General features: G+C 42.8%; 1 protein-coding gene across 1 annotated transcript in view; it reads right to left on the bottom strand.

The window, feature by feature from the left end:
* Positions 1 to 19,352, bottom strand: part of TRPM3 (transient receptor potential cation channel subfamily M member 3) — a 242,611-nt gene that overhangs the window by 50,454 nt on the left and 172,805 nt on the right. Inside the window, exons 10-12 of the mRNA XM_026035828.1 lie at positions 8,501 to 8,601; positions 4,225 to 4,359; positions 1,628 to 1,678 (exon numbers count right to left, since the gene is read on the bottom strand). Of these exons, the coding sequence (XP_025891613.1) occupies positions 1,628 to 1,678; positions 4,225 to 4,359; positions 8,501 to 8,601 (287 nt within the window). The remainder of the gene's footprint in view (positions 1 to 1,627; positions 1,679 to 4,224; positions 4,360 to 8,500; positions 8,602 to 19,352) is intronic.

The raw sequence follows: 19,352 nt of genomic DNA, 5'->3' as shown, positions 1-19,352 counted from the left end.
TATAGCCTTTCTGACAGGTGAGAGCTGCGATGGCCTCGATGGCAGGTCTATGGCAAGCTGCCAGTTTTCTCCCTGAGTATTCCTCAGCACTGATAAAATGAGAAATACCATCACAGAGATGCAGTTTCAGATAAAGGTGCTGGAGGGTGGCCCTGACATATTTATTTTCAATTATACCCTGATAAGAGTATGCACCCACTTCACCTTGTGTGAGGTACTGAGACTTCACATGTGAGGAGAGGAAAGAAAAATATATTTAAGGAAAAATTACCGTCACCTAAAGTTTAACAACCTCTGTGGATAAATAATGTCATTAAATATGAATGTAAGTATATTTAACAGAAATGTGTGTCAATGTACACCTCGGAATAAATGATCCTCATTTTGCCTGTTCTCATACCTTCTTTTGAAATGCTTCTTAAAAAAAAAAGTCTCTCATTTGGGACTTTTCAAGAATACATAGTTACTACATATTCAGTCACTATACAAATTGCTTGGGTTTCAAAAGAGGATGTTAGAAAGATGATACCAGGGGAGAGAAGGGTTTAAAAAAAAATCTGTTTTCATACAAGAAGAGAGATGATATTTAAAGGCACATAAATAACTGCACATTTAAGAACAACAAAAATCTATTAACTTGCATTTCAAGAACAGCAGACTGCCTAAATACACTCTTCGTTCTGCTCTATTCAAGGGGATTTATGCATAAGAACAGTTTCTAATTCTTCTATAGACATTTCAAGCTTTCTCATAGTCACTTACTAGATTACATATAAGTGAGCAACGATGATGCCATGTAACACACTAAACAGAAACAAAAACATCAGAAGTCCCTAAACATTGCTACTCATTATTCTACAGGATTATTTCACAGAAAGATGGAATCTGAAGCATAGCCATTCCCCTCCCCTATATCCCTTTAGTTCAGACCAGCTGTCATGGACAGATGAGGTTGGCTGCAGACTAGTCTCCTTTCTTGATCCATATATTTACAACATAAGAGATTTTCATTCATTGCTATGACTGTAACACCTTTAATTCTCAGCCCTACTTAGAGTATTTGATGTGTCCTTCCTACCACTGTACGTTTTCCTATCCTTCTCCTGAGTCTTACGGATTCAAGATACTTGAAAAGAACTTAACAAGGCGGAAGAGGAAAGCTGCACTATTTCTTTAGGACACTTCTGCAGAGGAAAATGCTGACAATGTGCTACACAACACAAAATGAGGAATCATTTCAATGAATGTTTCAATACAGCACAAGGAAAATGGATATTCACAGACTTAGGAGTTAATCAACAACATGGAAATTAGCTCTGAGGTTAGCTGCAGGTATGGACAAGTACAGATAACAGCATAAATCCACATGATATCTAAAGCCTACAATTCTGTGAGCAGAAGCACTAAAATGGAAGCATCTAAAACCATGGACAAAGCAAACCAAGTAACTTGCTGATTATGCATTATATACAAAGACTTCATATTCAGAACATTCAAACAGAGCATTCTGATGCGGCAGGGGAAGCAGAAGGCTCTGACTGAAAGCTCATGCAAAACAGAGACTGTATCTAGCTACCAAAAAGCAATCATGACATTCTCTACAACCTACCGTCTATGGGACTCTTACCTTTTTGACATCCCTGACTAGATGATACAAAGTGTTGGATGGTCCATGCCTCTGAAAAGACAGATAAAGAATAACAAAATAGTTTTGCACCACCCAAAGAGCATGCAAGATGCAACTGTTGATATGGCCTCCTCATCTTAGCATTTTGAATACCAATTATCAATTATATAGTGTTCAGAATTATTTTAAAATCAATTAGTGTTATTTCACCCTTTTTTTTTTTTTTTTTTGGTCCAAAGTACTTCTGTAACAAAAACACAAGAACTGACATGGAGCAGAATGAGGTGCAGAGACTGGGATGGTGCTGAAGAGGAAACAGCAGGAGAGATGCATTCTTCCCATGCCCATATCCCTGGTCTCCTGCTGTCTCACAGGAGCTCCTGCAGCAGAGGCACATTTGGAATGAGGGACACCAGCAACACGTGAGTTTGTACAGGATTTCTGAATCCCATTAGACATGCAAAACAGCTGATGATAATGACTCACCCAATTTTATTTACATATTATGTGGAGAAGTACTTCCTTTTCAGTTACTTTTTTGACTGATAGTTTCAGAGAATTTTATAGAAGGCTTCTTTGTTGTGACTGATGTATGTGAATGTATGTGTATGTGATCTATCTGAACATCACTGCAGCTGCACAGAGCCCATCTTCCTACACAGAGTGCGCTGCAGTTATCAGTCTTTAACTTAATGTGTGCCTGTCAGTAAGTGTGACTAGACTGCTGCAGTTCTTCACATGCAGCTTCAAATTTGTCTATCCTGCATGGATGGGAATGGCCCTGCATCACCCTGAGATGCCTTGGCATTCTCTTAGTCACTACCTTTCAGCTCATCTCTAAACAGACTGGACTACACTCGTCCCAGCACAGATATTTGGGTGAATCTGACAGTAAGCTTCACTTGTGTTGAAAACTGAGCATTTATTTCTACCCACCTTTTCCTATCCTTCAAGGGGTGTTTAATCCATAAAATCCTTACCTTCTACACCATGAGAAGCTTAATTTATTTACAAGCTTCTAAGGATGAACATTGCCAAAAGGTTTTGAAAACCCAGATGTATCAAGTTTATCATCTTTATTCTCTTGCATGTTGACTTCAAAGATAGCAATAGGTTTCTAAGACTTACCATCTTTCTATAAAAGATATATCATTTTTTTCATCTTGACATAAGATTGATTCCTGTGTTCATTAATTCTGTTCTTTATTGTATTTTTAAAAATTTGCTATGGCAGAAGTTGCTCATGCTGGTCTATAGTTTTCCAGGCAGTTTTGGGGCTCATTTTAAATATGCCACTTTTTATTTGGCCTTTTATTTTTTAATACTGATGCTATTATATGGATGCAGTGTGACATATAGTAGCACTGGTAGTTTTGGAGATTCACAGACAAGGTATTTTTGAATTACTGCATGAATAATTTCTAGTGATTTCTATAGTTCTTCTAATAAATTTCCTCTAAAACGTTTTCTTTTAGCTGTAGAGCTGAAGACCTTCCTCAAACTTTTTCCATGCAAAAATGGCTTTAATACAAGAATGACACTGCTTACCTCTGTAGTGGGAAATCTCCTAGGCTTTCTTTTCTGAATACTTATTTGCTAGTATAGGTAGGCAATGTTGAAGCCAATCAACAATGGAAAACCCTTGCTTTAGGTCAGCACAGGTAACAGTTTCTCTGTATTTTGCATAAATTTAAAAAATGCTTCTTGTATTCAATATTTTTGAAGATTCACTTCTGGTCACCATCAGTATGAATATTTCTGGATAGCAGTCCGCAGTGTGGCAGATAATGATGGCAGTGCCTTGAAAAGCGCTGGCAAAACAAAGCTTTTGAAAAGCCTTGTGACCTATAACAGAATTGAATTCCAAAAGGCAGATATAAGAGCCTCTTGAATATTTTTTCTATATCAATCCAGCAATTTTGACTTTTTGCTTTCTCCTCTTGAGCAATTATGATATTAAAGTTGGAGAGCTGAGAAGCATTTTGGACCTCCACTGTTTTACATCTGCTTTAAGGACGAAGATGCAAAACTCACAAACAATATCTTGAAAGTCAAAACTATATATTTTTTGGTCATTCTGTGAACACACGGGGAGGTCCCTCACTCTAGTTGTACTTGGGCCTTCTGAAGTTATGAGATTTTACCTTTAAAACCAGGCTGTCTTCCCAGTAAGGTTGTTTTTCTTTGTTTTCTGGTGTCTAAGTTTGATTAACAATGTATTTTTTCCTGAAACTATGGAGAGTCTCAGGAGTTACATCTGATCATAATTAAAGGTATTAACTTTCTGATTACAGTCTTCCAGTCAGTGCAGTCTGCCTAAATCTAAGGTCTATCTTATCATATAATGACCAGAAATYAGCCGGCACTATGTGGGTTTTAATTTATGCCTCACAAATTGCATACAAGGAGATTAAGTGGGTGAGTCACAGAAACCTCCGTAACAGGAGACACAAAGCTAACAGATGATGCGGACTTCTGGTATGGAAAATTTCTCTAGCAGATGTTGGCTCCTTTGTGCATCACCATGTCATTATAATATGGGTGGGAGCTAAAACAATGAATATAGAGATAGAAAATTTGCCTTAGGTTGGCCCTACCGTATTGTACAACTCCTCTAGCCGGGAGATGGTGAGAAAACGATGCATGCTTACTCCATTTTCTATGAGTAATTTCACAAAATCCACTCTGTCCAGCACCAGTGCATCCAGCATTGCTTGCTCAAGGGAGCCCACCTGCAAAGTAAGTGATTAATTCAGGCTCTTCCTGGGTACTGAGGGCTGTTTCCACCTGGTTCTGTCACCCTGGTACAGGTAGGGACTCCTATCAGAATCCCCGGGTGTTGCTTTGTTAAGCTTTGAATGGGATAATAACAGAATTAGTCTGTACTGCTTTCTCTGAGTCACAGGAAAAACAGTGTTAGTGTTAGGATTAGCATAGTCTAGGAAATCCAGCTTAGCACTCAGGAACTGAAAACTAGGAAACTGATGAACAGACCTCTACTCTATCCAGCATCTGATTATTATCTTTGATTCTTGCTTTCCAGACATATGTTCTATTTATGTTAGATATATTTATTATATATACACACACTGACTTTAATTCAGTACTTATGAGCTTTCCCTTTAGTTTATGGTATTGAAACTCAAGAAAAATTGGGAAGTTAGAAAAGAGAAACAGGTTCACTGACTGTTTAGCTTGCAAAATGATTGCACACTGCAGTATTTACAAAAATTGTTGCTGTGATGTGGTAATAGAGCAATAGCAGTTTAGTACCATCTAAGTAACTGCTGCATGTTGTTACATGTCTATGTCTGCTATTGAAGGCATCAGAAATAGTCATGTTCATGCTATAGCTGAAAAGACATAGATCCTTTAAAAATCCAGATTTTTGAGGCAGCAAGCTCCTCATAAACAACATTTAAAATAAATATATTTAAATAAAGCTATTTTCCTATGCCACATCCCTTCCTTGGGGAGATGTAAACACTCATAAAATGATGGGACTACCATATGACTTTTTTTATGAAAAGGACATTGTATGCGTGAGAATGGTGACCCAAGAAAATCACGGAATCATAGAATCCTTAAGGTTGGAAGGGACCTCTAGAGGTCATCTAATCCAACCCTCCAGTACATGCAGGGTCATCTAGCGCACATTACCTAGGACTGCGTCCAAATGATAAGTGTTCCAGAGAAGGAAACTCCACAGCCTCCCTGGGCAGCCTGTTCCAGGGCTCTGGCACCCTGTCACTGTTAAGAAATTTTGCCTTAAGTTCCTGTGGAGCTTTTGCTGTTTCCGTTTGTGGCCGTTTCCTCTAGTCCTGTCGCTGTCCACCACTGAAAAGAGGCCGCCCCCTCCTCCTCACTGCCTCCCTTGAGGTATTTATAGACACTGATCAGGTCCCCCCTCAGCCTCCTCTTCTCCAGGCTGAACAGACCCAGCTCCCTCAGCCTTTGCTCAAAGGGCAGATGTTCCAGGCCCCTGATCATCCTGGTAGCCCTGTGCTGGACTCTCTCCAGCAGCTCCACATCCCTCTTGTCCTGGGGAGCCCAGACATGGACACAGTCTCCAGATGTGGCCTCACCAGGGCTGWGTAGAGGGGGATGATCCCCTGCCTCGACCTGCTGGAGACGCTTTTCTTAATGCACCCCAGGATCCCGTTGGCCTTCTTGATCACCAGGGCACACTGCTGCCTCATGGTCATCTTGTCATCAACCATGACGCCCAGGTCCCTCTCTGCAGAGTGACTCTCCAGAAGGTCAGTCCCCAGCCTGTCCTGGTGTCCGGGGTTATTCCTCCCCAGGTGCAGGACCCTGCACTGGCCGTTGTTGAACTTCATGAGGTTTCTAACTGCCCAGTTGTCCAGTCTGTCCAGGTCCCTCTGGATGGTGGTGCAGTCCTCTGGGCTATCAGCTACTTCTCCCAGTTTCATATCATCAACAAACCTGCTGAAAGGGCATTCCATCTTTTATCTAGGTCATTGATGAATGAATTGAACAAGACTGGACCGAGGACTGACCTCTGGGGGACACCACTAACTACAGGCTTCCAACGGGACCCAGCGCCACTGATCACAACCCTCTGATCTCTGCCATGCAGCCAGTTCTCAGTCCACCTCACTGTCCACTCATCTATCCTACACCTCTGGAGCTTGCCCAGGAGGATGCTGTGAGGGACAGTGTCAAAAGCCTTGCTGAAGTCCAGATAGATGGCACCCATCGCTCTGCCCTCATCTATCCAGCTCGTCATTCCACCATAGAAGGCTATCAGGTTAGTCAAGCAAGATTTCCCCTTGGTGAATCCATGCTGGCTACTCCTGAGCACCTTCTTGTTCTCCACATCCAAACATCCATATGTTTGGAGACAGCAGCCAGGATGAGCTGTTTCATCACTATTTCCCCGGGATCAAGATGAGACTGACTGGCCTGTATTTGCCTGGGTCCTCCCTTTTGCTGTTTTTGAAGACGGGTGTGATGCTGGGTTTCTTCCAGTGCTCAGGCACCTCCCTTTTCTCCAGGACTTTTTGAAGGTGAAGGAGAGTGGTTTAGCTGTATTATCTACCAGCTCACGCAGCACCCTGGGGTGCATCCCATCAGGCCCCATGGATTTGTTGGTATCAAGTTGCCCTAAGTGCTCCCTGACCCAAGTGCTTCCTCTACCCACGGCAAGTCTTCCTCTCTCCAGGCTTCTTCTCTTGTCCATAAGGTCTGGGATTCCAGAGGGCTGGCCTTGGTAAACACTGAAGCACAGAAGACATACAGCAACTCTGCTTTATTTTTGTGTCTTTCGTAACCAGGGCACCCAGCCCGTTCAGCAGCAGACACACGTTCTCTCTAATCTTCCTTTTTCCATCGATATATTTGAAGAAGCTCTTATAATTTTTAACTTCCCTTGCCAGATTTTGTTTCAAGTGTGCCCTTGCTTTTCTTGTTGCATCCCTGCATTTCCTGACAACGTTCCTGTATTTCTCCCAAGGGGCCTGTCCTTTCTTCCACATTCTGCATACTGCTTTATTTTGCTTGAGTTTTGCCAGGAGACCCCTGTTCATCCACGTAGGCCTCCTGTCCCCTCTACCTGACTTCTTACTCATAGGGATGCACCAGTCCTCAGAGTGGAGGAAGTGCTGCTTGAAAACTAACCAGCTCTCCTGGACCCCCATTCCTTCTAGAGCCCTAGCCCCTGGGTTTCTTCCAAGCAGGTCTCTGAAGAGGCCAAAGTTGGCCCTCCTGAAGTCTGTGGTAACAAGGCCACTTACAGCTTCATCCTCTTTGGATCCTGAACTCTACCAACTTATGATCATTGCAGCCAAGGCTACCCCCCACCTTCACATCTCCAGCAAGTCTCTATTTGTTAGTACGAGGTCCAGTAGCCCACCTCTCCTCATTGACTCCTCCACAACCTGTGCCAAAAAGTTGTCATCAACACACTGCGGAAACCTTCAGGGCTGTTTGTGCCTCCCTGTGTGGTCTTTCCAGCTGATATTAGGGTAGCTGAAGTCTCCCATGAAAAGCAGGGCCTGTGACCGTGAGGCAACTTCCAGCTGTCTGTAGAAGGCCTTATCAACCTCCTCCTCCTGCTCTGGTAGCTCATAGCAAACACCCACCACAGTGTCTTTCACGTTAGCCTGTCCTTAAATCCTTACCCAGAAGCTCTCAACTCGCTCATCATCCACTCCCAAGTTGAGCTCCATGCATTTCAGTTACCAAAACTTTCTGGGCAAAGGGAGGCTTCAAGGGTGTGTGAAGGAAAGATCTCTTTGGTCCTGCTGGGTAACTTGCTCCTAATTTAAAAGCATGCTCCTAATTTAAAAAGGTATGATACGGGGCTGTGGTTTGGGGCTGCTGATCCACTGGCCCACATGGGGTTCATTATGTGTGTTCAATGTATTTTAATAGTCTGCTAGCAGAGGGAGTATTTTCAACTCCTGTATTTTCAACACATACAGCTAAAGTTTCACTTTTCATTTATAACCTTTACTTATTTTACCATGGCTTGGAACAGACACTTGTTTTTCTCAATGCTGAAAATGACTTCTTTTAAGTGCTTGGTGTGCTATTTCCTATCTTTCTGAAAATACAGTCTTTTAGCAGTAAGGCATCGCTAGATGTCACCATTTCCTTGATCAAGGGGACAGACATTTCAGCATGTTTGGATCCACATGCCTTCCGCGGTTGTGCATGGGAATTCTGTATAGGACTAAGAACATGACTCAGTATATTTTAAGCCTTCAGAAAATTGGTTCAAAATCACCATCGCCACCAAAAAAAAAAAAAAACCAAAAAACAAACAAACAAACAAAAAAACAAAAAAACCCACAAAAAAACCATTGCATGAGCTTTTCAGCAGAAGATGATGCTGTGTATATACTGTACCGGCCACTGTTGCCCATAAATAAAGATCTGACTGCGGGCGATGTCTACTCTGTTCCAGGCTAACGCGAGGCTGAGCTGGTCAGGAGCAGATGCATTAGCGCCTGTGACAGACATGAGTGCAGGGAAGAGAGGAGGAGAAGATAAAACAAGACATCAGTCTCAGTCAGTAGTCCACCATAATAATCCTTAGAGGTCTCACAGATGTCCATGTCATTTCTGCAAGTAATCTCAAATTAAAACAAGCCCAAACCTTCTGTTGCCCCTGTAATAAAGTACTGATTCTTGAAGCTGAATCCATAGTTCTCAGATTGTCTCACTGACATCAATAATTGCATCACAGTGTTCCAGAAGAGACAAGTATCATAAATGGCAGACTCATTTGGAGTGGAGTGTGCTGTTCTCCCTCCATTCAAAGAGGAAGCAGAAATGGAGTCTTAAGAGTGCTCCAGCTCCAGTTGMAGCAAGATATCTATGCACACACATGAACCTATATGTGTATGCATATATGTCTACSTGCACACATGCATACACACAGAGACATGTCTATATAAAACAAATTAAAATCTCATGAGCTCCCTTATTAAAATAACCATGCATTTTATACTATCTTTTATGCTTTCCTGCTTGATGAAGGAGGTCTCTGTGCTAGGATAGGGATTTCTCCTCCACTCTTTGTGCTTAGGGGTCTTGGTAGAATGTTTYCCCTTGCACATGTGATATTCACATAACCAAACATGGCACAGAGGGGGTGTCAAGSTGTAATATTTCTAAATCGAACAAGCAAACAAACAAACTATGCAGATGATAGGATGCGTTTGGAACTATTCCTTTTTGTTCTTCAGGTTAGTTTAAATGGACACTGTGGGAAACTGGTGCCCTGCTGTGCTTTTTTATTTTTCACTGTGAGTTTCATGGTTATTAGCTTATTTATAATAATAAAATGATATTTGCTGATGTTTGCGCTTTGGTGCCACAGGGAGAATTGACCTGAATGAGCTGATCAGCCAAGTAACTGAAGTGACCTTTGACCTTTAACTACACGCTTACAGAGATCAGATGATTCTACAAAGGCTCTAACTGGTCTGATATTGACMCTTTTTTCTTGTCTTCATATATTCTCATAAAAATGGTCCTCATGGAGTGAACACAAGTAAGAAYTTAATACTACCTGAAAACTGTTTTGTTTCCATTTCAGCACTATCCAAACCTGTGCACTGTCCCAGCTGAAAGCAGAGGCTCAGAAAATGTACGCTAACAGCGGATGCTGAAATCCTGTGATCCTGAATCCTGAATCCCTGAAATTCAGCAGACCTCAGGAAAACTTAGCTGAGAGTTTAATTTAAAAACTCTCAGCTTTTCATTCAGTTCTCTRCGATGAAATTTTGACAAATGTATGTCAATTTCTAAAGCAATAATTTTGGAGAAATGCAATTTAGGAGAATTTACAAAAATAAACTTCAATGAAAAGACACATGATGCTAGAGAATAAAGATATATACGAATGAGGAAAAGACAAAAAAAAAAAAAAAAAAGAAGAAAAACCCCGACGGCTTCGACGCGGCCCGTCACAAAGCAGATCCATTGTGGAGGGCTGTAAATAACGGCGGAAAAATTCGCGCGCTTTGTCCGTCCTTCGTCTTAACTCATTTCCCCCCTCTTTTTATCCCTTTTTTAATCTTTTTTATTCTGTTTTTTCTTTTTTTCCCGTCACATGTTTTTTTCACACGGAGCCTCTTGCCGCTTTCCCTTCGGATTTGCCCCGTCTTGGGAGCGGAGGATTCATCCCGCTGGCAAACGCGCAGCGCCGGAGCCTCTTCCATTCTCCCCGCCGGGAAAGGGTGAAATTGGGCAGCCTTATCCTGGCGAAACCCTCCGGCGAGCCAAAAAAATTGCAAAATTTGGCGAGAAAAAAAAAAAAAGCAAAATTTGGCGAGCCAAAAAATTGCAAAATTTGGCGAGCCAAAAAAATTGCAAAATTTGGGGGATAGGGCAAAAAAAAAGGGGGGAAAATGCCATAAAACGGAGGGAGGCGGCGTTGGGAACGGCGGCGGCTGGCGCATCCTGTCTGAGTCCTGCTTCCGCGGGGGGTCCCGTGCCGGGGGGGCCGGATTCGATCCGGGGTGCCCCCCCGGCGCTCACACTACAGACGCCTGAAGCTACCTCAAAGCGCAGCCGGGGGGGCGCCGCGGGGGGTCCGCGCACGGCTGCGCCGCCCTTGCTGCTGAGCCCGGCCCGGGGGGCCGGGGGGGCTCCTTTTTGCTGGGGTTGCTTTCATTTCGGGGCGGTTTCGCCCCGTTTTCTCAAGCTCGAGGCCGCACGACGCCCGCGGAGGCTGCGAGCGCACGGCGAGCGTCGTCCCTTGAATATTACGGATTTTAAAATTTTGCAATTCCATTTTATTCTTTTTTTTTTGGGGGGGGGGGAGTGGAATGGATTGATATTTTTATTGCTATTCCTATTTCTGTGGTTCCGGCGCGGTGGAGGCGCTCGCGGCAGGTCTAACCCAACCATGGTGCTACAACAACACGCGGTGCAAACCCCTCTGCAGCGGGGGGACCTCGGGGGGGCAGCTCGCTGCCCTCCCACCCCGACGGGTTATTTGCAAATAGTTTTCACTTTAAGAGATGCTTTTCTTTTTTAAATATAAATCCCCGGCTCGGTGCTCCTCTCCTGGAGGCTCCCGGAGCCTCCCGCATTCCCCCCTCCTTCAGCTGGTGGTGCAAACATCCCCCAGGTGCCTCGATCCGCCGGGGGGGTCTTTTCCTTTGGCTCCTGGAGGATTTGCTTGGCTCCCCATGGAATTTCGGGAAGCGGAATCTTCGGTGCTGGAGCGCGGCCTCAGCCCGGCTCCGTCCTGCCCCGGTGCTACTTGTGTCCGTTGTGTCCGTTGCCATAGGGGCGCGCTCCTGCAAACGGGAATTGGTGCCGGGCCCCGGGCGCGCAGCGGCCTCGCGCGGGGGCTCCGGCCGGTGCTGAGCTGGCAGTGCGGGGTGCGTGGGCACGGGGTGCGTGCATCGTGTGCGTGCATGGTGTGCGTGCATGGTGTGCAGGAAGGGTGTGCATGCATGGTGTGCGTGCATGGTGTGCGTGCATCGTGTGCATGCATNAAAAAAAAAAAAAAAAAAAAAAAAAAAAAAAAAAAAAAAAAAAAAAAAAAAAAAAAAAAAAAAAAAAAAAAAAAAAAAAAAAAAAAAAAAGGTAGTGAAAAGAGAAAACTACCTTTCTGCACCTGAGAAGTAGTAAGAACAGCCTGACGAGTAAGACCTCAATTGTCTTTGCTTCATTCTGTGATAAAAGCTCATGCCAGAGTCCTCATGGGGCACCCTAACAACATCTGAACCCTTCTGAACTTCTTATGTAACTGACATACAACATTCAAATCCAGAAAATATTCATCTTAGGGGAAGGCAAAAATGTCTATACATGRTTACAAAACCACAGAAAAGCTGCATAATAAGTCAAGTACAGAAAGTAATATTCTCACTTTTGACAGACTCTCTCAAAATGTCCATGGTCCTCCTCCTTCCCACCTGTGTGCCTGCAAGGAAAGGGAGCTTCACCTGTGCTCAGAACAGGTACTTGGTGACAGTGCCTGAGATATGTGGGTGAGCCTTACAGTCTGGGGTGGTGGGGAAGATCCACCTCCTGGCTTTGCTGCGTTGGCTGAAGCCTTGGCTCTTGCGGATGCTGCTGGGCTACATACCATTTTGGATGAAGAGGGTTCAAAAGAGTTTGTGGGAAAAAGGGAGTACATGTGTTCTCTCCAGTTTACCCAAAACTCAACATAAAACATCGAGGCTTTGCTTAGCTTCCAGGAGACACCTCCTGCCTATACAAGGCAAGACTAGCACTACTGGGGCCTTCGTCGCTTACCTGTGCAGGGACAGCTTTGGAAGGACCAGGCTGCTGGGTAAGCATAGGGCCACCAGTGTTATGGTGTTATGTAAGCATAGGGCCTAAGACTGCTTTCCCTGTACTTGTCTGTGGATCCAAAAACTGTGGAGAGGGTGAAGCATGCTGTAGTTCGATCTCCACTTCCTCACACAGCCTGCCCACTGCTTGCTGCAGAAGGGCTTCCTGCCACAGCTGCATGGTCTGGAGGTAATGCTCTTCTCCACCCAGGTTCCTTTTGCTATCCAGGAGTGTGCTGGAGACATTGAATAGTTTGAGGAAACACATGGTTTCCCAAGGGGACTTTGAACTTTCCCTGTAGACCAGTCACCCTATTAGCAGAGCCTGTATAGTAGTCACCCGCGTGCCTTGCCCAGCTGTTCCAAGAGCTGTTGTTGCAGAGAAATCCTCTCCCTTCTGCCTTTTCTTGACTGTCTTCTGCATTTTTTCACATGAGTCTGTGTGATGGTGGCATTATATGAGAGGAAAAATAAAACAAATGCTATGGAATTTATGCAGAATGGCATATAGGCTCAGGATAGAGTTTAATTGATTTTATTCTGGGATATACAGATGACTTCATAAAAAGAACTCATTCTATTTCAGGTGAAATTACACTTGGCATTAAAAAGCAAAATAATTCCACTAATACAAGAAATAATCTCTTAAACAAATGTGAGGTGGGTTGTTTTTGGAGATTTTTTCACTTTTGCTGTGGAGTAAGGATTGCAGTAGGCACCACAAACTATTCACTGACCTGACTCAATAAGAAGAACCCAAGAAGTGACTTTTTACAGAATCACAGAATGGCTGAGGTTAGAAGGGACCTCTAGAGATCATCTAGTCCAACCCCCTGCTCCAGCAGGGACACCCAGAGCATGGGGCCCGGGCGGCATCCAGGCGGGTTTGGAAGATCGCCGGAAAAGGAGACTCCACAGCCTCCCTGGACAGTCTGTTCTAGCACTCTGCCACCGTCATGGTAAAGAAGTGCTTCCTTGTACAGAGATGGAACTTCCTGTGTTTTAATTAATACACATTAGCCCTTATTCTGTCACTGGCCACCAGCAATAAGAGTGTAAAGATGCTTATTACATTATCCCCTCAGGTATTTGTACATATTGATCAGATCCCCTCCAATCTTCTCTTCTCCAGGCTAAACAGGCCTAGCTTGCTTAGTCTTTCCTCATACGATAGATGCTGCAGTCCCTTAATCATCTTGGTTGCTCTACCCTGGGCTCTTGAGAGAGCTCATCTTACTCATGAGCACCACTGTAAAACACAGAAAACCAGTATATTCAGGAAAAGTTTTTAAAAAAGACAGAATAAATAACCTACTGCTCCTATCAGCTCAAAYCAGAGGATCACACTGGAACCACTTCTTAGGCGCTTCATATTGTCAGCAGTGAGAAATTACCGTTTCTTCTCCTCATGATTCTGTTTTCCCAGTCTYATGGAAAGGTTTTCTTCCTAGTTTCATTGTATTGTTTTAATTACCATAGTATACCTACTGTTATACTACCCTAAACCAGTGTTTAGGTTATATGTCTAATGTCTACATAATAATTACTCAATATTTTAATGTCTGGCACAACATATGATATGCTCTTTGAGGGAATGTACTAGTCAAAATGATTAGTATCCACTTTGTGGTTCCTCCTTCTCTTCCTCTGCTGATAGAAAAAAAAATCCTCTTGGGATGTAATGTGTGGTTTTAGTATGATTTTATTTCAGAGTAGATTTTGTTAAATATGGATATATGCTAAACAAGGGAAGCTGAATGAGAAAGGAGGATAACTGTGACAAGTGTTAGCTGCTGGTATCAACTTAGGCTGTTCTTACCCTGGCTGTCTAGGGACAGCTGTGGATGAACTCAGATGTCTTGCACAGATTCATCTGGTAAAGATTCTATTCATATCCACACAATACACAAATTCAAAAATGCATTACAAAAAACAATTGCAAAAAAATCGCAAAAATGCAATACACTTTGATGATAAAGCCTAGGATCATCAACTTGACCTTGTGTTCTAAGTGAGCCAGGCAACAGGTTAGCAAATAGGTATTGTGCCCTTGCAGAATTGCATGTTCCCGAAGAGAAGCACTAAAGATGTTATGAGTGACTGACTTCTCCGGTGACCAAGATAAAATCTCTGATTGACTCTCTATGGAGAGTTAGTAGACAGGAATCTGAAAAACTGAACTGACACAATACTAATTTATTTAGATCATTGTTGGAAAGACTCATTTCCAAAATACTTTTAAATACCTCAATTCTCCTTTGAAGTATCATTTAAATAAAAGAATTAGATAAGGAAAAATAGCAAAACAACTTTTTTTTTTTTTTCCCCCTGTGTATCTCAGCATGTCTTATATTGTGTTATGCTTCTTAGATTGCAAGCTTTGGAAAAAGAACTGTATTTCCACTGATTTTGCTACAAGCACCACCCTGGTGTTTTGCAAAACAATTGGCAGTAACAAAACCAATAGCAGAAACTATGGGGGCAGACATCTGGCCTAACTCAGAAACATACTTGACTGAGCTAAGTCTAATCCTTCTGTGTCAGGGATTTCATGGTTGACAGACCATCACACTGTGTCTTCCAGGACCATCTGATACTACATGACGGCTGTTCAGTGAGCATGATTCATGATTTATTCACAGACTGGAAACTGCAGAGTTATCAGGCTTGCATTAGCCTAACGTGGCTCACCTTAGAGTCATTAATATGCCTCCACATGGCATTAGTATTATAATAAGYATGTACCACAGAGCATTTCTTTTCCAAATATTAAATATTGCAATAGGAGGGCTTCTGGAACACCATCTGAAACATGAGTGGTGCTGCCAGTAACCTGTAGACATTGCAAGAGCCCTGTGAACTAGGATCTTAGACTGCTCTTCAAAAGAATGATATTTTAGCACATTGCAATATGTTGCTTTTAGCTTCCCTGCCACATGCTTTCTGCTTATTTAGAAGCTGCAAAAGGACAAAATCCRTTATTGTTTCAGTTCCAACTGTTCAAATTAAGAGAGTACACACAGGAAAACTGTAAATAAATGTACTTGCTATAAAAGCATGCAGTTGGAAACTAACTTTGCACTTTTGCATGTCACTTACATTTAAGAAAAAAAAAAAGGATTTTACAAGCCATATGTTGTTGTGACATCCATGCAGTATAAATTGATAMCTAGTTTGGATGCCATTCCCTGATTTATTGGAAATCACTTCCAAGAAAGGTATAGCTGCTGACAAGATTAAACAAGTGCTTCATGAAAACAAACACGGAAATAATCTCTTCTGCTTGGTGCAGGGTTTGTGGTTTGTGGAGTATCTGGGACAAGAGAGTTCCTGCACTGGCAGTGTGCCTGGTTCCAGATTAAAAAAACAATAGCAGTCGGCAAATCTTACATAGTAAGCAGGAAATTATACTCTGTGCTTCCCAGGCCTTGTCCTCAACCTATTCCCTAGTCACGTCACTCATGCCAGGGTGGGATTAGTAACTAGCTTTTTTTTATTTTTACTATTATTATTAAGCAAGATCCTCGTCAGAGAGATTATGAAAAAGGAATGAATAATCACACACTGGTTCTGTTCTTTCCTCTGTCCTGTTTTCACACACAATTCAGAAGAGCGAAAAGAGAATAACCTGTTCCTGAACATGAACACTTGCTCATCAACAGATATGCTCTTCATAGCTACCTTGAAGTTAGACAGAATTGGACAAATGTTTCAGCACTGCTGCTTACAGTTTTTTTCAGACTGGGCCAGAACCTTGGTAGTGTGACACTGTGTGTAAGGACAACACACTTGTTTCAGAAAAGGGATTTCATCTCTGTACATGCCGATTAAAAAGTGATATGCATTTTCACTCCCTGTACTCAGAAAATGCAGGTTAGCAGGATATAAAGTAGCATCTGATGAATCTAATCTTTTTGGAGTATATTCATAATCAGAAAATGATGAGAAGCAGAGAAGATAATGTTTAAGTTTTAGCTCCTCTGAATCTTGAGCAAGACTCAAATGCTGCCATCAGCAAATTACAGAATCATAAAGGTCAGGAAAGTTTGAAAGGAGATCTCAACRTTACTTACATGGGTCCAGATTCCTTCTAAGATGTCAGAAGTTCACTATAATGTTTTACATTACCTTTGAAGAAGGAAGGTAATTTCATTTACTAAGGAGAAGACAGGATTAATTAGGCACTCACAAAATATTTGCCCTACGACAGAAAGGATTACTGCAGAACACATGTCTACACAGACTGCAAACTTGGTACAGCTGTTCRTGTAAATAAAGTAAAAGAACTCCTTAAATAGAGAAAAATCCAGCCCTACGATTTATTTTCCTTAGCTGACAAGAAGATTGTTTACCAGGTGRTTAACAACTTTGAAGAATCTACACTGGGATTCGAAGGCTGGAAATGTGCTTAGAAAAAGTAGAACGACAACTTTAAGTAGAAAATCTGTATCTAAGTAATAAGAATCATCACCATTAATCTCATTGAGTGCTTCAAAAACAAGTGTTAAATCACAGTGTATGCTGAGGATATGGAAGGATCCAGCGCTATTAAAGATATAAAGATATTGCAGGCCTGTGGTCAGTGGTGTCCCCTAGGGATCAGTAATGGGCCCAGTACCGTTCAACTTGTTCACTGGTGACTTGGATGATGGCACAGAGTGCAGCCTCCACAAGTTTGTGGACAATCCCAAGCTGGGCAGAGTGGCTGACACTCCGGAGGGCTGCGCTGCCATCCAGAGGGACCTGGACAGGCTGGAGAGTTGGGCAGAGAGGAACCTCCTGAGGTTCACCAAGGACAAGGGCAGGGTCCTGCCCCTGGGCAGGAATAACCCCAGGCCCCAGCACAGATTAGGGGCTGACCTGCTGGAGAGCAGCTCCGCAGAGAGGGACCTGGGAGTCCTGGTGGACACCAAGTTAGCCATGAGGCAGCAGTGYCCTCGTGGCCAAGAAGGCCAATGGGCTCCTGGCTGCATGAGGAGGATGTTGGCAGCAGGGGSAGGGAGGGGATCCTGCCCCTCTGCTCAGCTCTGGGGAGGCCAAACCTGGAGCAYTRGGGRCAGCTCTGGGCTCCCCAGGACAGGAGGGACGTGGAGCTTCTAGAGAGGGTCCAGTGGAGAGCGACGATGATTAAGGGAGTGGAACATCCATCTTATGTGGAAAGACTAAGTGAGCTGGGCCTGTTCAGCCTGGAGAAGAGAGAACTGAGTGGAAATCTGTATGTATAAGTATCTGAGGGGAGAATGTAGGGAAGAAGGGGCCAAGCTCTTCTCAGTGGTAGCCAGTGACAGGRTAAGGGGCAATGGGTACAAACTGAAACACAAGAAGTTTCATCTCCATGTGAGGAAAAACTTCACTGTGAGGTTGACAGAGTCCTGAACAGGMKGCCCAGGGAGGCTGTGGAGTCTCCTTCTCTGGAGATCTTCCCAACCCRYCTGGATGCCGCCCTGTGCCCYGTGCTCTGGGTGTCCCTGCTGGAGCAGGGGGTTGGACTAGATGATCTCTAGAGGTCCCTTCCAACCCCACAAGTCTGTGATTATGTGTTTCTGTAACGATCACTATGAAATATTCAATTAAAATATCTTGTCAGGATGAGGATGAAGAGGAAAGGGGTAATGTAGTGTAGGGTGTGATTCTGGTTTCTAGCTTTGAATTAATTTCTTCATTCTTTCCAAAATACCTTGAGGTTTTGAGAGGAACTACGAAGTTGTCTGAAACTTACTACCCAAGGTAGCAACAGTCATGTCATCWGCAGTCCAAACAGCTGTCATCTTTATCAAGATGAAGAAAGAGATGGAGCAAGACATAGTAGAAAAGCTTAAAGAAACAGAAGCTTCCAGAATAAAATAATACCAGCACTTTTCTTCAGTTATTAGTTATCAACCTGTAATCATGTTTGGATCTAGCAGTGGATAGTAACTGCTTATTCCTCCTGCTCAGACCTTTTGTTTTACAACAGCTTTTATGCAATGAGACTAAAAACAGGGTTAAAGGAAAAAGACATTTTTGCTTAGGAAGGTGAAAGTAACTCAGACCTTTTGCATTTTCTTTTCATATAGCTTCTATCAGCCTGGACAGGAAGAAAATAAGGGGAAAAAAAGGAGCCTAGGAGTCAAGCATAATTCTCATCAGCTTTTGAATACTCAGCAGTTCTACTAAGTTTTATATGACTAAAACTGAAGTTTGACATCTGGCCATAAGTTTGGCCTGACCATCTTTGCCAGGTATGGAGGTGGCAATAGCTTGAGGACAACCACTAAGGTGTTTCATGGAACATAATTTCCCTTAGTTAACTTCTGAAGCTCATTTCCTAATGGTTCTCAGAAATGTGCTTTAAAAATGTTTCATATTTTCTTGTTCTGTTTAAAGTCAATATAGCCTGTGATACAAAGTGGCATGAAGTTCTATCAAACAAGATGAAATTGGTGGCTTATAAGCCATTTTTACTGCTCATTCCATTTATGAAAATTTCTGTTTGGGGAAATATCATATAAATGGAAGGCTAGACCTTGCACACTTTAGCTTGAGGGAGCTGTGATTTATCAGGAAGGTATATATCCTTCACGCCTTCAGAACATCACCTCTTTCTGTATTTGCAAGCAATATTCAGGTGCTCAATAACATTAAATGGTGAAAAGAATCAAACTTAAATGCCTGAGAGTGTGTAAGACCACAGCCTATGTGTGTARGACCATGGTCAAAAAAAATTGAAAATATTTAGGAACAGCAGATTTATCATGAGTGAAACTTTAAGAACATATGCATAACATGTAAACAAATCTCAGAGTTTAAGGTTATAATCACTATTAAGTCCATAGTCAATTTCTTAACTGTAGCTGCAGAGAATGGAAAACATCTATCCTAGACTCTCTCAGTAGAATAAGAAATAAAGGCATTTTTCTATAGCTGTAGTTTCAGTTTAATGTAAGAGGAGATAACCACTT

The sequence above is a fragment of the Nothoprocta perdicaria genome, unplaced genomic scaffold (assembly GCF_003342845.1).
Source record: "Nothoprocta perdicaria isolate Ctin4 unplaced genomic scaffold, notPer1 scaffold_168, whole genome shotgun sequence".
NCBI classification, from domain to species: Eukaryota; Metazoa; Chordata; class Aves; order Tinamiformes; family Tinamidae; genus Nothoprocta; species Nothoprocta perdicaria.
The sequence above is the reverse complement of the archived record's forward strand: the minus strand, read 5'-3'. Positions and strand labels throughout refer to the sequence as shown.